The sequence below is a fragment of the Misgurnus anguillicaudatus genome, chromosome 18, assembly GCF_027580225.2.
Source record: "Misgurnus anguillicaudatus chromosome 18, ASM2758022v2, whole genome shotgun sequence".
NCBI classification, from domain to species: Eukaryota; Metazoa; Chordata; class Actinopteri; order Cypriniformes; family Cobitidae; genus Misgurnus; species Misgurnus anguillicaudatus.
This window is the reverse complement of record NC_073354.2, coordinates 23,471,262-23,491,963: the sequence shown is the minus strand read 5'-3', so window position 1 is coordinate 23,491,963 and position 20,702 is coordinate 23,471,262. Positions and strand designations below refer to the sequence as shown.

Here is a 20,702-nt window from a genome sequence, read left to right as displayed (position 1 = left end):
GGGTGATGAGTCTTCAATGCGCAACTATAATATCACAGAGACATGCTAGTATCTTTGCCATGGGAAAGTCAGTCGAGTGTTTGTTCATGGAATGGACCAATAATATGTGTTTTTAACCTTTCAGTTGATGGTTTAAAATGTCACAACTGTCCCTCTGGTGTGAGTTTTTTTTAAACAGCAATTTTTAATTGAGTTGTTTAAGTTTGATAGCGACACATCAAGCTTCCTGCATCTTTCACATTTAACACATTGTAAGTTATTTGAACAAACCATAATAAACATATTAAACTATTACATGTATTCAGTATTGTTTTCGTTTTATGAAAATATTATCACTTCTTGTGCACTAGATGAAGACATGAGCTTATGAAATTATTTGCTTATTTAAAAAATATTTGCTTTTTCATTTAAAATAGAGCAAAAGTACGTGCAAACACATCACAAACTATTATAAACATACACTAATAAGCAGTTTATATCGTACAGTATATGTGCTGTACTGTAATAACATTTTTTGTAATAATATATAGTAGCAGAATAAATAAACCAGCTAAATCAGCATATTTTTATCTGCATAATATTAGTTGTTTTTAAACAATTAAACAATGCGCCACATACACATTCAAATTGTGTGTATTATGGTTAAAACAAATGTTTTGTAGAGATTTACTGCATTTGTACCAGCTATTATGTCAACCCCTAACTGCACAAATTATGCCGGTCTTTCTGGATTAATGATAAACGTTAAAAAGCCAATGAAAACCGGCACACTCCTATCCCTTGCAATACAACTACTATTAGCTGTAGTGGCTCACCGGAAGTCTTATGGTGCATTCACACCAGCCACGGTAGAGGCGGTAAAAACGCGCTATTCGTGCGTAGTTGGACGCTTGAACATTTGAGTTTACTCGCTTCATTCGCGCAAGAAATTCTAGTCATTCGAGACATTTACGCGGAAATTAGAGTCATGGGGAGGGGCTTCTGCGACTCCACTGAGACTCCACTCGCTTCCTGTAATCACCACACAGCAAGGTCCTGATTGGTTAACGCAGCAGTTCAGGTTTTTTAACTTTTGCGTTTCCAGCTTCAACGCTCAATTTGCGAGGAACGCGCCTTCTGCGCATTCCGTGCCACGCGTACCGCGCCTTCTGTGCCATTCGCGCCTACCGTGCGCGCCGCAGGATGCCTAATCGCTTCTTTCAGTGTTTTACATAATTTGCAGGAGATTCATCCGGCATGATTAACTTTGCGCCCAGTTGTTCTTTGTTGAGAATGAAGTTGTTACACACAATGCACAGTTAGTGTTTGTGAATATCTGACTCTTAATTTATTTGGTAATTTGTTTAGACTCTTTGAGGTAATAAATGACACAACTATCCCAGAATGCAGTTTGAGCTACCCAGTCTCCTGAGGATGCGTATAAATAGCACGAAGTGTAAAACTCGTGCAATACATACGCCAAATTCCACTTTGGCGTGCATATGATACGCAAGTCCTTCCCATTCACTTAAACGGTGCATCTTTTTTTGTCGTTTTATTTAATGGTTTCTCAATTTTTTCTGTTTTTAAACCTTTTTCGCTTGGGTTTAGGGTTAGATTTTAGATTTGCTTAATGAGGTTATTTAATATACAGGTTTCTCCGTGTTTTTGTCCATATTTAAGCCATGGTCTCTTGGAGTTGTGGTTAGAGTTGAGGTTTGGGTTAGGATGTCATTTTTATATAACAAAAAGTTGTTCTAACCCTAAACCCAAGGGAAAATGGTAAAAAATAGCAAAAAAATCGAGAAACCGATAAATAAAACGACAAAAAAAGATGCACCGTTTAAGTGAATGGGAAGGACTTGCATATCATATGCACGCCAAAGTGGAGTTTGGCGTGTGTGTTGCGCGATTTTTGCACTTCGTGCTGTTTGTGCGCATCTGCAGGAGACTGGGCTTGTTTGAGTTAAATGCTCAGAAATGTTTGGATGCTCAGTGCTCTAACATCTGATGTGGAATTGGAAAATCAATGCTGAAATTGAGAAACTTGGCACTTTGTTAAAAAATTACAGCAGTTCAGTAGGACTGTGACAGAATTATAGCACGTATCTGTTATTCATAAAACATAAATGGCCAGTTTCCCAGACATATTTTAAACCTGAACATTAACTGGATTTTTTTTAAGTGACTAGTTAATTCAGTCCAGGCCATGTACTCTGTTACTCATCCTGTCCAGCTGTAAAAATTAGAGTAATCTGTATTTCTGTTCAGTAACTTAGTAACATCTACAGTACAGTAACTGCGTCATAGGTTAACATTTGTGTTCTCAGGATTTACAGTGAATAGGATTTGTATTAAAACATTTTGTGATGTTGCAATAGGGTTTTGTTTCCATTAGTTTATAAATTAGCTAACATGAACTAACAATGAACAATACTTTTACAGCATTTATTAATCTTTTAGTTCATGTTAAAATCAACAAAGTTGTAACTGTTAACATTATGCACAACAAACTACTATGAATAAATGTGCTGGCATTAAAGGGATAGTTCACTTAAAAATGAAACTTCTGTCCTTATTTACTCATCCTCATGTTGTTACAAACCTGTATGAGTTTCTTTACTCTGTTGAACATCAAAGAAAATATTGAATAATGGAAACCACACAGTTTACAATACCCATTGACCATAGTAGAAAAAACAAATACTATGGTCAGTGGATATCGTCAAGTGCTTACCATCATTTTCTTAAAATACCGTAGCATCATTTATAAACAACATGAGGGTGATTAAATGATGACAGAATTTTCATTTTATGTTAACTATTTCTTTAGCAAACATTATTAAAGTGAATAAATTCCCAAATAAATCTATTGAATTTATTTACTAATGTTAATAAATACAACCTTATTGTAAAATGTACATTAGCACTTATTTTTCGTTTCGTAATCGTATAGACTCATGACACATAAACTGATAAAAAGTTTCCCAGATGTGTTCTGATGGGAATATGGCTTATTTTGGCTAATGAGAGACTACAGTGAATATAATCACATTAGACCTTCACCATATAAAACACAGTCTCCTTTTAAGATCCTCCTTGCTCCTGGAGGCGTGGTGAACCACATGCATGTTTACTGTAGTTTAGGAATAGAGTGGCTTGTGATGTCATACTAAACCTACCTGTCAGCTTGATTTATGCAGGGCCCTTTTTCATAAGTGAACTATTAAATAGTGCTGTGTTATAATTACATTTTTTGATCTGGGTGCTAAATATAATGATTTTAATATGTGAGATTTCCTGACAAATTCTCCTTTGAGTGCGTGGATGTGCACTTACAAAAACGATTTTCAATTCAACTGGATTTGAAGAAGGAAAGGTTTCATGCTTACAGAGATGGCGAAAGTATGGAAACTTAAAATTAGTGATAATGGTGACAAAGTTTATGTTTTTTTGTGTGCATGTTTTACTTGGCAGCCTGGAAAGTGGACCATTTGTGTCTCTGTTTGACAGACATACACAGAAACACATTGAAAGTGTTCCTGTAGCTCAGTTGGTAGATTATGGCATTAGCAACACAACAGTATGCTTTTCATGATCAGTGTTGGGGAAAGTTACTTTTAAAAGTAATGCATTACAATATTAAGTTACTCCCCAAAAAAGTAACTAATTGCATTACTTAGTTACTTTGCATGAAAAGTAATGCTTACGTTACCTTTGCGTTACCTTTTCTTACTTGGCTGAGGCTTGATCTCGTTCAGGCCTTGCAGATGTTTTTTATGATCACAAAAATGTCAAGCTCTGGCCTGCCATCTCCGTTTCTGACTCAAACTGTTCCCGCTCAGGCGCACCGAGTGCGTAATTCAAAGTTAATATGTTCAGTTTAATTCAGTACATTATTTTATTTTTAATTAAACTGAAAAGTAACTCAAATATTAATGTCTACATTTATAAAGTAATGCGTTACTTAATCCGTTACTTCAAAAAAGTAATATTATTACACTGTAAAAAAATTTCATAGAAATTTGCAGCTGGGTTGCCGGTAACTTACCGTAGATTCAAATCCCTGCCATCACTGGCAACACTTTGTTCAAAGTTAAATGAACTCCAAACATTCACAACTCTTTGTCCTTACAGAATAAAACTAGAAAAACAGCATCAAGCGAAACATTCTGGCAAACAATCTGAAGCAAAAAACAGAAAAAGTTTGATGATGATTTCTGGTTCCCAGAATGCTTTGAATGAGGCTGTTATTGTATAGTTTTATTCTGTAAAGATAAAGACCTGTCAATATTCAAAATTCATTCAACCCTGAACAAACTCTTGCCAGTAAACAACACAAATCCAAATCCACGGTAATTTACCGGCAACCCAGCTGCAATACCATTGTAATTTCTACTGATTTTTTTTACAGTGTACATAATGTTGCTTGTAATGCGTTACCCCCAACACTGTTCATGATCTGTGAATTTAATTGCTGTATGTTTTTTATATTAATTTAGTCTTCATATGAAAATTTATTTACAAAATTAAAATGTTAGTTGCTGCGTTTACACCAACGGCGGTAGAGGCGTCAAGCGCGAGTGATTTCAATGTTAAGTCAATGTGAAGATGCACTCACGCGCGGATGAGGCGTTTGGCGCATCTAGTTTGCGCGAATTGAGCGTCTGCCGCGGTACACGCGAATGGTGCTTTTTGTGCATTTTGCATTTGACGTGAATTTTCGTCTGACGACAGAGTTGAAAAATGTGAACTTTTGGCTGATTTTCGCGCCACGTTAACCAATCAGGAGCTTGCTTGCTGCTGTGGCAGCACCCCCGCCCGAAGTCACTCATTCAACATGAAGGAACGCTTGATATTGTCCATGAGCAGTCACCCGGAGCTATACGACACAAGTTCCTATTTCTATAGAGACAGGAATTAAAAGGACCTCGTTTGGAAGAGTGTCAGTGAGGACATTGGGCAACCTGGTAAGTTGTAAATACACATTTCACTTTTCAGTCACGTGATGTGTATCGGCCCCCTTTCCGTTTATTTTTCCCCTACAGTAAGGTGACCATATACAAACCAGTAACTCTCTCGATAAATGCACCATAATGCACAATCAACATCAGCCATCCTGCAAACAGACAACCGCATAGCACTTGCCCCTCTCACAAGAAGCGGATTTTGCCTCTGACGCGCGTCAAATGCTTGCTTTTTCCGCGCATTTACTTTGCTCTAGACGCGCGAATGCATTCAATCTGTTCAAGCTGCAAACTAGGCGCGGTAGGCGCGATTTTGCCGCCTCAGATGCGGTTGGTGTAAACGCAACATTGGTTTAAATTTTTAAATGATGGTTTGGACTGGATAGTAAAGGAAAGGTAGTCAGGAACCCACATTCATTCAATTTCACTTTCACATCATATATGTGACCTCTTTACATTATAATTACTGGTTAGAAAGCATTGCAGGTGGACACCTTACAAAGTTAGGATGTATGTACAGTACAGTACAATCTCTGTTGTGATCTATGATGTCATCACCCGTAAAACCGCAATGTTTTTAAGGGGGGCACACTGGCAGACCTTCAAAGCTGTAGGAACAGTGTACTGCCCATGTTTACTAATGACCGAAAACATTAAAAGGTTTACTGTGGGTGTGTAGGCAGGAAATTGCCTCTGTTAGTGGAAGTCATCCAGATTCAGTCTTGATCCAGATTCTCTTCCCTCACTTTTCTTCTCTTATCGCGTTTTTGGTCCTCTCTTTTCTTGTCTTGACGACTTACCTCCTCACTTCTCATCTCTCCTCTCATCTCCTCTTCTCTCCACATTTCTTCTTCTGTCATCTCCCTACTTACCTTTGATCATGATGTTAATCTGGATGTAGTTTAAGAGTAAATTGTGATGGCTTTGTTCCTAGGTGCTTAGTAAAATGACCATGTTGGACTGAACCAAGAGCGCAAGGCCAAATAAGTATCACCAGAGCTTTATTGTGTCCTCTTAGAAAGGGAAAGAGGCCGTGTGTGAAAGAGGGCTTGTTTAACTTGCCAAAACCACATAAGTTATTTTTTGTAACTTTAGATGTATTTCTTTACATACAACAATGTTATCTTCTTTCCACTCAAGCCATCAGCAGCATTTTCATATACACCTGTTTTTAATTGTAGAGTCTAAACGTCTCTCCCAGGGGATTGAGCTTTTTTTCTAGGTTGCCGAGTAGTTTTTGGATGACATTTATGTTGCTTTGTACTTCATTGCAGACATTTGACCTTTTGCCCATCTGGCTCTCTATACTTAAATACTCATTTCCCTTTTAACACTCCAGAAATCCAGTGGAAGCCCAAACAGGATTGAATTTGTCTGTAAGCAAATGGCATTTGCGCGTTGAAAGTTCACGTCCTTCGGTGTTGTTTGTGTCTTTGTGTTGCTGGGCGGAGTGGAGATACAGATCAAAGACCACTGATGGGATTTTGGCTTTTAGACTCGAGTCAGATTCACACAAAGTAAGGATTGTTAAAGGTACCGACCCTCCTGGAGTTTCATTTCTTTGAAGGAATTGCCAGTTCATCAGCTTGATATTGCCATCAAATGAGAATTGACTGCAGTTGTTTCTGGGCATGGAGGTCTATTTGAATCGGATTAAATTATCTATCTGATTTAAGGATGATAATGGAAAACACTATATTTGGATACGTTGTTTAAAATGTGAAAAACTGAGGTTGGGAAGGAGCCTACAAAAATATACTACTAAATATACGCTGCTTGTAGAATGCCGCAAGTTAAGACTAGTTTAAAATGAGCAAAATACACAAAATCCCGCTTGCAGTTTCAGCACAAATCACCCGACGCTTGCAGTCTCACAATATGTAAATCAAAACTGAGTGAAGGAGGTATCAGGATCATTAATAATAAAAAACTGACTAATAGAAAAACATTCCTACATTGAACGTCCAGGATACAGAGGTAATACAAGTAGATCTCAGAAATATTCCAGACTGAAATGAAGTGTATTGCATAACAGCTCGCATACAGTATGCGTCAACTTTGAGACCTTTTCATTTCTTGAATTAAGGCTTAATGAAAGGCAAAGAAATTATTTTCATTTGTCGGCTCATACCAGGCATGTAAAACTGTACTTTTTGTACCTGCCTGCATGAGGGCCATTCTCTTGTAGACCCCCAGGTAGACATCCTTCAGCAAGACCTCCAGCTCTTTTAGGCACCCACCTGGGGCTCATGAAAGCAAAGAAGTGCCTGGAGTGTGGAGCCACATGCTTATGTGGTCTTAACCTCTCTTGTGCAAGAGTTAAAGATGAGGCTGTTAACTTGACAAATTGCCCTTTTCCAACTAATGTCTACTTGACCGTGTACTGTTCAGCATTTAAAGAGCTAATAAGAAATAAACCACATGCTTTCTCCTTTTATAACCAGTGTCATTATACAACACACCTTGGTCACTGAAGGACATTTTATGTTGTTTTGAGGACAACAATATTTCTTCTTGGTTTATAGGTTTTTCCGTTCCCTATGTTTTGGGACCTTTGCCATCTTTCATTTTTTTCCTTGTCTGAGATTGCATACGAACATCTATATTTATCGGCATATTGATTATTGTTATTATGTATTGCAGGATTTATTAGCGTTTGGCATGGTTAGCTTGATATGTTCTTGAATGCATTGTGTCTTTAAAATAAATGAAATCTGATATGGCCAGTCACATTTTTTTTGTGACTTAAACTGTAAAAGTAATGAAATTTTTCCAATATTTCTCATAGATTTCAAATCATAGTTTCATAGTAATTGTTCAAAAATTTTATAAAAAACAAATAACTTTATTATTATAGTACTTACGACGCACATATTAATGCATGACCATATTCTTCATCCTTTAATTTTACCCAATACCTACATATAAACAATACAACAACTACCTTGCTATGTGTTAAGAAACAGTAAATTAGAAGTTTCTTGAGTAAAAATCTGTAGTAAATAGTGAATATGTGCTCACCGTACTGAAGGGTTACCATTTTTTTTTTTTTTTAAGGGATTTAGCATACTGTATGAGTAAAAATGTACATTTATGCATTTGGCAGAGACTTCTATCAAAAGCAAATTACAGTTCATTCAGTCAATGCATTTTTTGTATCAGTATGGGTTCCTTGGGGATTAAATTCATTACATTTGCATTGCTAATGCAATGGTCTACCAGTTAAGCTACATGAGCAATGACATTTGTTATTAATAATGCATTAGGTCAATGATTAGTGTTGTTCTTTGGAAGTCTTTAATAAAGATAACCATCAGTGCTGCCACATTATGACTTCCTGAAAAGCAAAGATGTCTACATTTGTTTACATGCAAGTGGTGCCCTCTTGTGTTTAACAGAATGTATTAGATTTTCTTTTTGAATAGGAGTATATAACATTTATTAAATATAACATAAAATGTGCAATGTGATTTAGTCTTTTTCAATTTCTCTAATTCTTCTCTTTGTCTTACTTCTCTGTTGCAGGATATTAATGTTTGCATTATGGAGGACTACCCAGAATGCTCGAATCCGCGCCTGTTCTACATTGTGCCATACTTTTGTGGCCAGCATCCTCAGTGCAGGTAAATACGATTTAAGGGGCTGGACACACCAAAACTTTTAAAAGCGGCTGAAAACGCCTGGACAACGCCGAATGCCAGCTGTTTTTCAGCTGAGTGCCAGCTTTCTTCAGCTAAGCGCTTTGGTAGCTCTGATACGTCAGCTGTGAGCCGGTTGGTTGCTTTGATACTTGTACCGCCCCACCTCCACTGTGATTGGACGGCCGCATTAGAACTGACATTGACGAGAGGAGCTTTTCTTCCAAAGTTGAAAATTTCTCATCTCTCTGCGCTCAGTGCTGAGCGCGGAAAAACCGGCGGGCGCCGGTTTTCAGCGCGGAAGAGAACCGCTAGCTGCTGGCTTATTTGAAAAACGCTGAGCAATTGAAAACAATTGAAAACATGCGCCGGCCGCGGGCGTAAAAGTCTTGGTGTGCACGCCCCCTAAGAGCATCTATTGTTCAGTTCACGTTTTTAAATTTCCTTTGGTATGTAAGTATGTATTAGTACATGTTAACGTTATGCAAAAAGTACAAGGCCCAAAGATTGTAGGCAACAGTGTACTTTCTGGGATTGTTGATGTAGACAAGACCGACAGTATCATAATTCCTCCCACTTCGGACTCACAGCCTGTAAGTTAACCCCTGTTAGCATTGAATTGTGTGAGAATCTTTCAAACATGGTAAGAAGCGTCACATTTTCTACTCACGTCAGAGGTATTCAGGCCAGTCACACCGTACAGATTAGCTGGCCTATCAGGGACACAGAGCTTTTCAAATCTGTGCGTTTCAGGAAGAGAGTGAAATTTATTCCAAATACCAAAATAAAAAAAATTTAGCAATGAAATAGGTGCTCTTTAAAACTCTTTTGCATTGATGTCTATGTTATTGTTATTTTGAATATATTAATTTGTAAAACATTTTAAACTTAGTGCAGAGTATTTATTAAGGCAGTTTCATTGTCATGTAACTCATTGCCAATCCTGGAACACAAAAACAGTTGGAAATAGCACGAGTATATTTATAGCAATAAAAATCATTAGGATATTAAGTAAAGATCATGTTCCTTAAAGATATTTTGTAAATTTCCTACAATAAATACATCAAAAAGTTATTTATCATTAAAAATATGTGTTGCTCAGGGAGGTCATTTGGACAACTTTAAAGGTGATTTTCTCAAAATTGTGGATTTTTTTTGCATCCCCAGGTTTAAACATCTTTAATAATTGTATCACACTCAAATATAGTTCCATTCTAACAAAATTATTTATTCAACTTTCAGATGACGGATAAATCTCAGTTTAAAAAAAAATTACCATTAAGATTAGCTTTGTGGTCCATGGTCACATTTTTGCTTATTCAGCAATTTTGCAGTCTGTCATGTTTTTTTTTCTTGAATGAAGCAAGTAAAAATATTTTGCTTATGTTCTTTGGATGTTTGGTTTAGACTCAGTTTTATGACAGGTAAACAAACACTAAGTTAAAATACTTAGCCGCCTTTCTCTGTTACAGAGAACCAGGTTCTTGGGCCGTGGAGAGGGCCAAACAAAATGTTTTGGACAATTTTCTCCTTGTGGGGATTCTGGAGGAGTTGGAGGATGTGTTGCTCCTGCTGGAGAGACTCCTACCTCACTACTTTAGCGATGTGCTATCCATCTACAAGAGTCCAGGTGTGTTAAGTTAAATTCATCTCTGATGATAATAGCATATCCGTTCGCTGTGGTTCATTATGATTTTATTCTCTGTAGCATTCTGGAAATTGGGGAACCTTACTGGTACAGTAAAGAAGCAAATGCCCAGTTTTGAGGCGCTGCAGGTGCTTTACCAACGAATGAAGTATGAATACGATTTCTACAACTTCATTCGTGACCAGTTTCATCTCACCAAGAGAAAGATCGGCCTTAAGTCCACCTCTCAGAACTCTGCTCACGAACCTGACTTTCTCCGTGAGCTTGCCCTCAGAACCCATGAACCCTTGGAAGATGAGGAAGAAGAGGAGGGGGAGGAAGAAGAAGAGGTAGGGCAAGAAGATGCCAACATCTGGTTGGTTCAGCCCTGACCACAGCTATGGATGTGAAGGGATAGCAGATATCTCATAAACTTGATGTTTGTATCCGTAACATAGAAGGTTGAGTCCACATTCCCAGCATACTGTTGGGTGTGTAATAGTGATCCCCGTGTTTTTTACGGGGGACGGCCCTTCAAGACACTCTGTCCTCTCTGGGGGAGCACAGGGGGTCCTGGATGGATATATTTAAGAAACCAGCAATTATGACTCAGATGTTGTTGTTTGTTTATATATGTTTATTAAAAGAGCTGTTATAGGTCATTTCCTGGTGAGATGATACAAGATTGGGATTACAGGGATTGCTGGAATGTCAGAACAGAATGAAGTAGTTATGGAATAGAGGAATCTAACCAGTCTGAATCCAGACACTTTTTTGTAAACCCTTGTGGAAATTCTGTTATACTACAGTGCAGTATTAACACTAATGAATATTTGATACCTGGATCACACATCAACTGAAGTGACACAAGGCTACTTACACACCCAAACAAACAAATTTACAGAAGACACAATGGATCTCAACCAAGAAATGACTCCATTACAAACTGTAGAAGTGCTGTATGCTGTAACCACCCTACACAAGAGCCACAAATCAGATCCCATCATTGCTCAGTTATTCTGGATCAAGAAACCTCCTGCAACTCTGTGCCACAATCTAAATGCTAATCTTTTTTGGAAGGATCTTTTCTTTTGGATATGTAAGCTGTTGTACAATGAAAAAAGCCCTTTTTGAATGTCTTGAGGATGTTTATGTTAAATCCACACTATCTAAAATGTTTAAACATTTTTGCCCTGTCGGTACATCATCTCTTGTTTTCAGTCACTGCATGGGGCCAAAAGAGTTCACATTAGGTACTTGGAAATACCTAAAAATGAACACCCTAAAAGTCTCCCAGAATTAAATTTCTGTCATTTGTAATGAATTGTATGCTATTTTTTCAGTCAAAACCAAAAGGAACATGTATGTACCTATTTGTTCTGAATGGATGTGTCATAGTCACTATAGCTGTCAAGCTTCAATAAAATACATTTGAAATTAGGAATTGTGTGGCCTTTTGACACACAAACCTATTATGTTTGGCTTCAGAAGTCTTACAGAATATGACACACAAGTCATATGGACTACTTTTGTTTGTCTTAATTGGAGGTTGACAGCTTTCTGACAATTCCAGAACAAATGACAAATTGCATCATGTAACTCATTTTTTAGGGAATTCGTTAAAGAATGGTTATAGATAGAAACAAAATTGTGTGTTCTCCTTTATTCTGGATTGCTAAGCAGTGTATATTGTAAAAGTGCTGGAAAATCGAGCAACAGGCTGAAATGAAACCCATCTCACATCAAAACAATGTCCAAAGCTTGCCAGTCATTGACTCTAACGGAGTACATTGAATCAAACTAAATGCATTATTTTTAAGGTAAGAGGAAAATGTTCATGCATCAGTTCAGTGCTGTCAGAGAGTGCAGTTTAACATGAATGTGAAAATTTGCAGAAATTTGTTTGAAAATGGATAAGGTCTTTAAACTGTTTCTTAAGAAAACACATTTATATATTTCTGAACGAGTGGCATGCTCATTAGGTCAGCACAAATCCACAAGGGCTCTTCAGTGTTTATCGATCAATATGGCCTATTGGTGTATTTTTATTGAACTATACTGGTAAAGTAAATTAATAATACATAACTAAATAGATTTTGTATAGCTATAAGCTATCAAGGAACTTAATACTTCTCATTTTAAACTTGGCAGTTAAATGTAGGTGTGTATACTTTTTTGTGTTCAGTGTGGATTTTTTATAATGTTTAATTTATTGTACAGTATTACTTTTGATGGTTGCATTCCATGTACAATACTCAGGAAAAACAGATGTATTATATATTTTTGTGTTTTGGCATCTGCTCTGGCACAGCTACATAGATACTGGTTCAGATACCAAAACTGAATAAAATAGCATTACAAATTAACTTCACCTTTACATGGAAAGCTCTCAAAATAAAAACCTTTTAACAGCTGCTGTTTGTATTCATTCTTTTGTGTAAAATGTTATTTTATGGTTCCACAACATCTTAACCTTGTGAAAAAAAAGTGTGCTTAAGTGTACTTTTATAAGTGTACTTATTACATAAATAATACACTTTAAGTATATACACTTAGGTGTGAATTAAATGCCATCTTTTCGGCGCACTGAATGCACATTAAGTATAATTAATTTCACATATATCATATATTAAGTTGAAATAAAATGTAATAAGTTGCCATTAAGAGTGATTTTTTGGAACAACTTAATTGGCACTTTATTACAACTTTATGTCCACTTTCATAATTGCTTCTAGTGTTTTTAAAATATCCTTAAAGTGCACTACACAATATAATAACATGCAATTAATGTGATTTAAAATGCACTTTAATGTCTGTTAACAATACTCTTAAGTGTGAATTGAATGCAATGGTTTCAGCGCACTGAATGCACATTAAATGCAATTAATTTCAAATACATGATATATTAAGTTGAAATAAAATGTAATAAGTTGCCATTAAGAGTGATTTTTTGGAACAACTTAATTGGTACTTTATTACAACTTTATATTTACTTTAATAATTGCTTCTAGTGTTTTTAAAATATACTTAAAGTGCACTGTTCAATTTACTGTCAAGCAATTAATGTGAAATTAAAAATAAGTTGATGTATATTAACAGTACATTTAATTACTCATTAAATGTAATGTTTCAAATACAAGTTTGCCAAATAAATTCAAATATATAAGATTAAATGCAATCAGTTAAACTGTGATTTCAGTGCAGTGAAGTGATTTCAATGCATCTTTCTACAGTATGTACTTTAACTACTTCTATTGTATGTGAAATATGGTTATGTACTTCTCAAAATACTGAAAAACAAATCTACCGGTAGTTAATTAAATATGTATTCATTTCAGTTTAATGCATTGCAAACAAACAAAAACCACAATGCTTACACTAGCCATGTTTCCATCCACATGTTTTTATCCGAATTAAGTGATATCGAATGAAAAATGCGTTATGGAAACAGTAAAATTCGATTGAATTTCATGAATATCGACTCAAAAGAAATACGTTCGATCTCATCGGATTTTATCTTGATCGATATATGGCTTATGCGATAAACGCTGATGGAAACGTTATTTGCCCAATACATAATGATTTGCGATTAAGGTTTAGGTCCTTTTATGGTTGCAACCCACACACAAAACAAAGAAGATAAAGTTTTAGGTCATTTCCGCTCTGGTGGCACACATTGCGTGTGTCAACAAAGTCAGATGTAAGTGGACAAACGACGAGACGAGATTAATTTTAAATTTAATTTACCAGAGAAAAAATGGCTATTTTAGAGCTGAAGATCTTTGCCCGAACCCGACGGGTTCGGTCAGATTCGGGCTTCATTTCTAACATTTTACACGGGCTCGTGCTCCGCCTTTGCACGGTAAATGAGCGGTCAAGTTCAATGCTGCTAGCGCCCTATCAGGTAGCGCAGGACCACGCTGAAGCCATTTACAGTGGATTTAATAATTTCCTCAACAAAAATGTAGCCTAATCTTGGTGAGTAAAGGTTTTTTAATGTATAACTAAATATTACTTAGCCTTAAATACATAATTTAGACAGAGGATATAGACTAATGTTGGCATTAATGTAAAGAAAGTGCCGAAGCAAATACCACGGAACCTTTATCTTAATTTCGTTATTCAGAATGTATTATCATAATTTAATTCGTTAAGAAATAATTGTTTTTATTGGCATGCTGGCCTATAATGTGTTGCATATGCCTATTTAGAACGAGATGTTACGATGATGACTTTTTTTTCTTTGTTTCAACTTCCAAGTGACGTGTAGCCCAGTTAGTCATATTAATAAATAATGTTAAAACCTGTGTAAATTACTCATTCTTGATAAAAGCTGTTTGTGTGCGCAAATTTAAATAATGTATGGCTATAAACGGGTTGGGGCTTTTAAAAAGCTGTCAATCAAAATGTAGTTTCGGGTTCGGGCTGCATTCTGTCGGGCTGCATTCTATCGGGCTCCGGTCATTTCAGGCCCGATTACAGCTCTATTTTAGATAGAAAAATCTAAGAAATGCCATAATTGATCAGGAACTGGCGAAGGAAATGTCCAACAATGGTTATGACAAGACGTGGGACGTCCTCCGGGGTAAATGAGGCGCTCAAACAGCGATACGTGTTTCAAAAAGAGAGTTATCTCGCAACGGTGCCGGAGGGAAAAATAAAAGCAAATTCGACCTTGATGAGATGTAGGGCTGTCAAAATGGCTGAACAAGTACATTCGAAATTCGTCCTTGAAAAATAATAAAATTCGAATTATATTCGAATTATAAAGAGCTACTTTATCTTGGAGAAAATACTCCTAAAAGCCCACAAGAGGGCGCAGCACAAAGCCCCAATAATATAAACAAATCATGCACAGCATATTTTTGGTTAAAACGAATGTTATAAACACTAATAAATTAAAGATAATATCTTAAATTCATATGCAAAGGAACAAAAGTGCACATAGATATCTGGAAGTGCAAAATGCCTCAACAGCCAGCGTGTGTAGGCTATTAACACAAACATAGTCAAGAAACTATCCATGTATACATTTACAAATTATTTATGTACCGTACATTAATTAAATTTAAAAAGAAAATTACAGAGCCTCAGTTAATACAGAACACAACAGTGTCTTAATGAAATCAAAATTAACCAGTATATTTGTGCACCTGTAAATGTACAAAACGAATGCCATAGACAATGCATATTAATATAGGCCATTTTATATAATATATAAGTAGATAAATGTACGTGTTTCTAATAAAGTATGAAAACGAATGAATCTTTATTTAAGCCAAAATAAGTGGGAAAGATCATTAGTCATTTAAATTTTGTCAAGCTTAAACGCGATTCACAACAACTTATATTATATTTTGAATGTTCCTTGGTTGAAAATATGTAGAAATATAAGCGAGTAATAAAGTACAGAACAGAAATGTTTAACTTACGTGCAGAGCGAAGCCGTTAATAAAGCAGACTCTCCGTAATTAGAAACGTACTGAAACAGTCGAGTTGGCAGATGATCATCATGTTTATATTTCACGCAGATAATGTTGATGAAAAACTTGCATATCAAATGTCCAGGTGAAAGTCAAGTTTCCAGTCAGTTATAAAAATAAAGCCACCGCGGCGCTACATTGCAACTCTCTCATATGCGTTGTGGACTCTGTAGATGCACATATGGTTTTAATGTTGCTAAACAAGCAGCTGTATTATGGCACTTTCGTGTTGATCAGTTATTTTAAACTTTAAAACTGCATTTAGAACCAGACGACACTAATTCTGTCATCTCAGCTAGTTTCACTTTGCGGATGAATTCCAGTTGATGCTCCAAAAACCAAAGAAGCATCACACAGCCCTTTTAATACGTATTCTCTCCGACTCGTAATCCCCACTGTCTTTTCTTGCTATTTTTCAAATGAATAACGCTGGCTTGCTCCGCATAGTTGGAGCCGCTAACGCTCTGTATAACAATCCGCGTCAGTTACGTCATCATAACGTTGCGTGAGCTTCCTGACACAGATAAATTCGAATGCAAAGTTTTACGTTCGAATATGCATATTTTTTTTACATTCGACGAATATTCGAAATTCGAATTAAAATTTGACAGCCCTAATGAGATGGATCCTCGGCCAAAGAACCCTCGTAGCTTCATTGGCTTATTAACAACTCTAAAGATATTTTTTCGCTCTCATTTACGTTAAGAATTGATACGGACTATCATTTCACGTTAGTGCCTCCGTTGTCGTTGGGAATTTAGATGCATTTGCATCATCATAGCAATTAACATCATTTTCTTATTATTATAGCTTGATATGTCGCTATCAGCTCAGCTGGCACATAAGCACTTATAACTTGTGAAATGGCGCAAATTTGTCTAGCAAAACTTTGTTCGAAAATGTTTGCTTGAATATTGTGTGATTCAGTGCGAAAATGAATGGAAACACCTTGAAATGTCTCAAATCAATTCGATATACCAATTTGATCGCAAACCAGCATGTGACGTCATTACGCACAGGTTTTTATTCGCTTTAAAGCCGTTGGATGGAAACACAGTTTCACCAGCTTTATTCACATAAGTTTTTTAACCGAACTTCAGATAATTCGATTGACAAGTGGATGGAAACTTAGCTACTGACAATAAAACAGTTTGGTAGTCAAATTATGAATCAGATTTTTTGTTTTGCAAAAGTACATTTAATAAATTAATTATGAGTTGTATATGTCCAAACAAAAAACAAAAAATCATTTTAATATTGTTAAATTGGAATCAAACCACTATCAATATTGAATAATTACATCCCTTAGAAAAAAATTAACTCAAAGTTATTATTTTTTAACATTTTAACAGACAACTAAAAAAGAACTGCATGAACTTTAAATTAACAAGTCTTTGGTAGGTCACATCAGTCTAATGATCATTTATTAAATGTGTTTAGAAATATTGCCATGAAAGTGTACTTTCTTTATGTAGCGGATATTAACTCACTTACTTATGGACCAGGCATAATAATAAGATCAGAAGGGTGCACGGTACGAAGGAGGGGGTAGCAGTGATAGTGACCCAGCTAACACACGACGTGCTAGTTACGTAATTTATTGGTCATTTTTGGTAATTTCATGACTTACCAGCTGGCAACGTAACTGTTACGTCCTATGGAGGTAATTCCATTACCATTACAGTACCAAATCACCACGTCGCCAGTACGGACTCCTTACGTCGCAAGATAACCAATTACGTCCCAGTTACGTAATAAATTCGTACTATTTTGGTAATTTCATAACTTACTGGCAACGTAACTGTTACGTCCTAGGGAGGTAATTTCATTACCATTACAGTACCAAATCACCACGTCGCCAATACGGACTCCTTACGTCGCAAGATAACCAAGTACGTCCCAGTTACGTAATAAATTCGTACTATTTTGGTAATTTCATAACTTACTGGCAACGTAACTGTTACGTCCTAGGGAGGTAATTTCATTACCATTACAGTACCAAATCACCACGTCGCCAGTACGGACTCCTTACGTCGCAAGATAACCAAGTACGTCCCAGTTACGTAATAAATTCGTACTATTTTGGTAATTTCATAACTTACTGGGAACGTACTGTTACGTCCCAGGGAGGTAATTTCATTACCTTTACAATTATATTAAACATTAATTTCGTTTTCTATTTAGGTTAGCTTATTAAAACTTTTCAGTCTCAAAGTTTCCCTTAAATAAGTCAAAATAGATTAAATACACACGAACTGCCATTTACATGGGAAACATGAAACAGCGCGCGCCTCCCGCCCAGCTGACCTCAACCAGAGCGCGCGACCGCGCGTGCACAGCAGAACGGTGGCTGACAGGACGCGGTGTTGTTTCTCTGAACTGAGACCCGTTTAAAATACACAATAACTTATTTTAGTTGCTTAAGAGTTATGAAAACAGCATGTTAACATACTTATTAAGGCTCACATGCTGCACTGACAGGAATGTTCATCTGACAGGAAATTTCGTTTTATCAGGTAAGATACTAACTTCACAACAAATAAAACGATTTTTATGAAAACGTGTAGATATTTTTTAAACTTTATTTATTTTATTGTCTTTATTTTAAAGTTTTGTGGGACACGTTTGGCGTTTTGGACTGGTGAAGGTTAGAGCAGCGTTACCCTGGCAACCGGAACATGAAGAGGACCGCGCGCTCTCTCTCCGTCTGACAAAACTACGCCTGCACAATTCAGAAATTACATTTTAAATTAGCTTATATGGAGAATCCATTTAAATGTTCATTTTAACATATGTTTATTTAAATGTTTGTAATGTTCATGTTCAATAAATGAAGTATTCAAGCTCTGAGTGTGTCATTCATATGTTATGGTAAGTCTTATAGTAATGGGCAAATAAGGACAAGTTAAATTAGTTAACGTTATACTGCAGATGTCCGCCCAAAGAATATTAAATAAAATATTTAATTTACTACTGGTTACTAACATAAAACTTTTAATCCATCACGTTGTCACGACGTGCCCACGACAGGCAGATTACGTTGCAAAGTTACGTGCAGGCGACGAATCCAGGAATTTCACTTTTCTGATCGCCACGACGTAACTCGGTTCGTCGCCACGACGTAAGTTTGGTCATCATATTACGTCAACGTTACGTAACAGTTACGTATTTGTGTTAGCTGGGGAGCAACAAGCAGAGACAGAAGGTAAGTTGATTAATAAATTATTTTACTTTGAGTATTGAGAAACCTTTCTTTTTCTTTATCTTTCCTTAATCACAAAAAATGGTAAACAACAAAGAAAATACAATTAACTATATATACTATGGGTGCACCCTCTAAATTACTTCTCATTTACAGAAATCACAGTCACAATCAATGTACAAGGATGGTACAAATTATATATGTAACACACTGAAATCAGTATTCAAGTTCAAAGTTCTTATCAATTGGAGTATTGATCAGTCTTAAATTATCAGAATTGTGCTTCTGAAATGTTTCAGTTCAATAAAGTAAACAAACAAAATAAGGAAACAGTTTCTGAAATGTATCCTCTTACTTGTCTGAAGAAAAATATTTAAAATAGAAAATTGTCCTTTCCTCTAGATTCGTGATCCAATCAGGTCGAAATGGGAGGCTCGCCATCAATTAGGAAAATCCAGCTCAAGGAATGTTCATACGAAAGGAAAAAACATTCAATATTGTGTATCAATGATGATTAACAATTGTACATAATACAGGAAACAAATAAAATACATACAGTTGTCATAATAAATGACAATTTAGACAAATACCTGTCCATTCACGTGTTTCTCTCTCTTTTTGTCTTTCACAGGCACGTGCAACCAAAATGGCGTCAGCGAACACAACACACCATGTGGTTTTACATAATCACACTGCAATGAACAAACCAACCCCTATAACATCACAATATAACACCATTTTGTCTCGTATGGATTAAACAAATAAAATGATATGAAATTTAAAACGTTGACATTCGTTTTTATGGGTAATTATAACTATGGTAATTATAACAAACTCACCAGGTCAAAATGAAAGCTCAAAAAGTGCTCAATCCACACAATCACGCTGTATCATTGAATATATGCAAGTTAAATTCTGATTTCTTCAGTTTATATGAACTTAGGAGTCATATTTAATCAAATTAAACACTCTCGCTTTAGATAGAGTGTCTCTGTCGCTCTGCATCTCTCCTCTGAACTGAGACGCGATCCGAAAGCAAAAAAGGGGCGGAGCTTACAATTAAACACTCCGATTGGTTTACTCATTTCAGATTTATAATTCTGATTGAATTATTCACATGTATTTCCTCATTTGTAAAATAAATGTAGATGTATGAATAGTCTCTATTATATTTAAGCACACTTTTAAAATAATAATATTTAATTATTTAACCAGGGTTACATTTAAGTAAAACTAAATTAGACAAAGTGCATTTTTAAAAAGTGTACTTAAGTATGTTAAGAAATATTGTGATGAAAGTGTACTTACTATAAGTTAAGCTTAATTAGACAGTATTAAAAAGTGCATTTTTAAAAGTGCACTTAAGTGTGTTTATAAATATTATTATGAAAGTGTACTTACTATAAGTTGAAATTTTTTAGATATTATTACTAAGTTCATTTTTAAATTTTTACTTCAGTGTTTTTATAAATATTATGATGAAAGTGTACTTACTATAAGTTAAAATTAATTAGATATTTATACAAAGTGCATTTTTAAAAAGTGTCCTTAAGTGTGTTAGTGAAATATTATGATGAAAGTGTACTTACTATAAGTTCAAATTAATTAGATATTATTACAAAGTGCATTTTTAAATGTGTACTTCAGTGTGTTTATAAATATTATGATGAAAGTGTACTTACTATAAGTTAAAATTAATTAGATATTTATACAAAGTGCATTTTTAAAAAGTGTCCTTAAGTGTGTTAGTGAAATATTGTGATGAAAGTGTACTTACTATAAGTTTAAATGAATTAGATATTATTA

The 20,702-nt window shown here is 35.6% G+C and overlaps 1 protein-coding gene and 2 long non-coding RNA genes across 4 annotated transcripts in view; 2 read left to right on the top strand and 1 right to left on the bottom strand.

The window, feature by feature from the left end:
- usta (uronyl 2-sulfotransferase a) overlaps window positions 1–12,625 on the top strand; it is an 81,835-nt gene extending 69,210 nt beyond the window's left edge. For both annotated transcript variants that reach the window (XM_055186495.2, XM_055186496.2), the window contains exons 6-8: window positions 8,472–8,569; window positions 10,057–10,214; window positions 10,293–12,625. In XM_055186495.2, the coding sequence (XP_055042470.2) occupies window positions 8,472–8,569; window positions 10,057–10,214; window positions 10,293–10,603 (567 nt within the window). In that variant the 3' untranslated portion in view covers window positions 10,604–12,625. The remainder of the gene's footprint in view (window positions 1–8,471; window positions 8,570–10,056; window positions 10,215–10,292) is intronic.
- A 5,528-nt stretch (window positions 12,626–18,153) lies between these two features.
- On the top strand, window positions 18,154–18,537 carry LOC129430125 (uncharacterized). The gene is made up of 2 exons (XR_008639409.2): window positions 18,154–18,210; window positions 18,305–18,537. It is a non-coding gene; the product is annotated as an uncharacterized lncRNA (long non-coding RNA).
- Window positions 18,538–18,900: 363 nt separating this feature from the next.
- On the bottom strand, window positions 18,901–20,252 carry LOC129430126 (uncharacterized). Its single transcript, XR_012358663.1, has 2 exons — window positions 19,736–20,252; window positions 18,901–19,609 (listed from the first exon to the last, which is right to left on the bottom strand). It is a non-coding gene; the product is annotated as an uncharacterized lncRNA (long non-coding RNA).
- Between the last annotated feature and the right edge of the window lie 450 nt (window positions 20,253–20,702).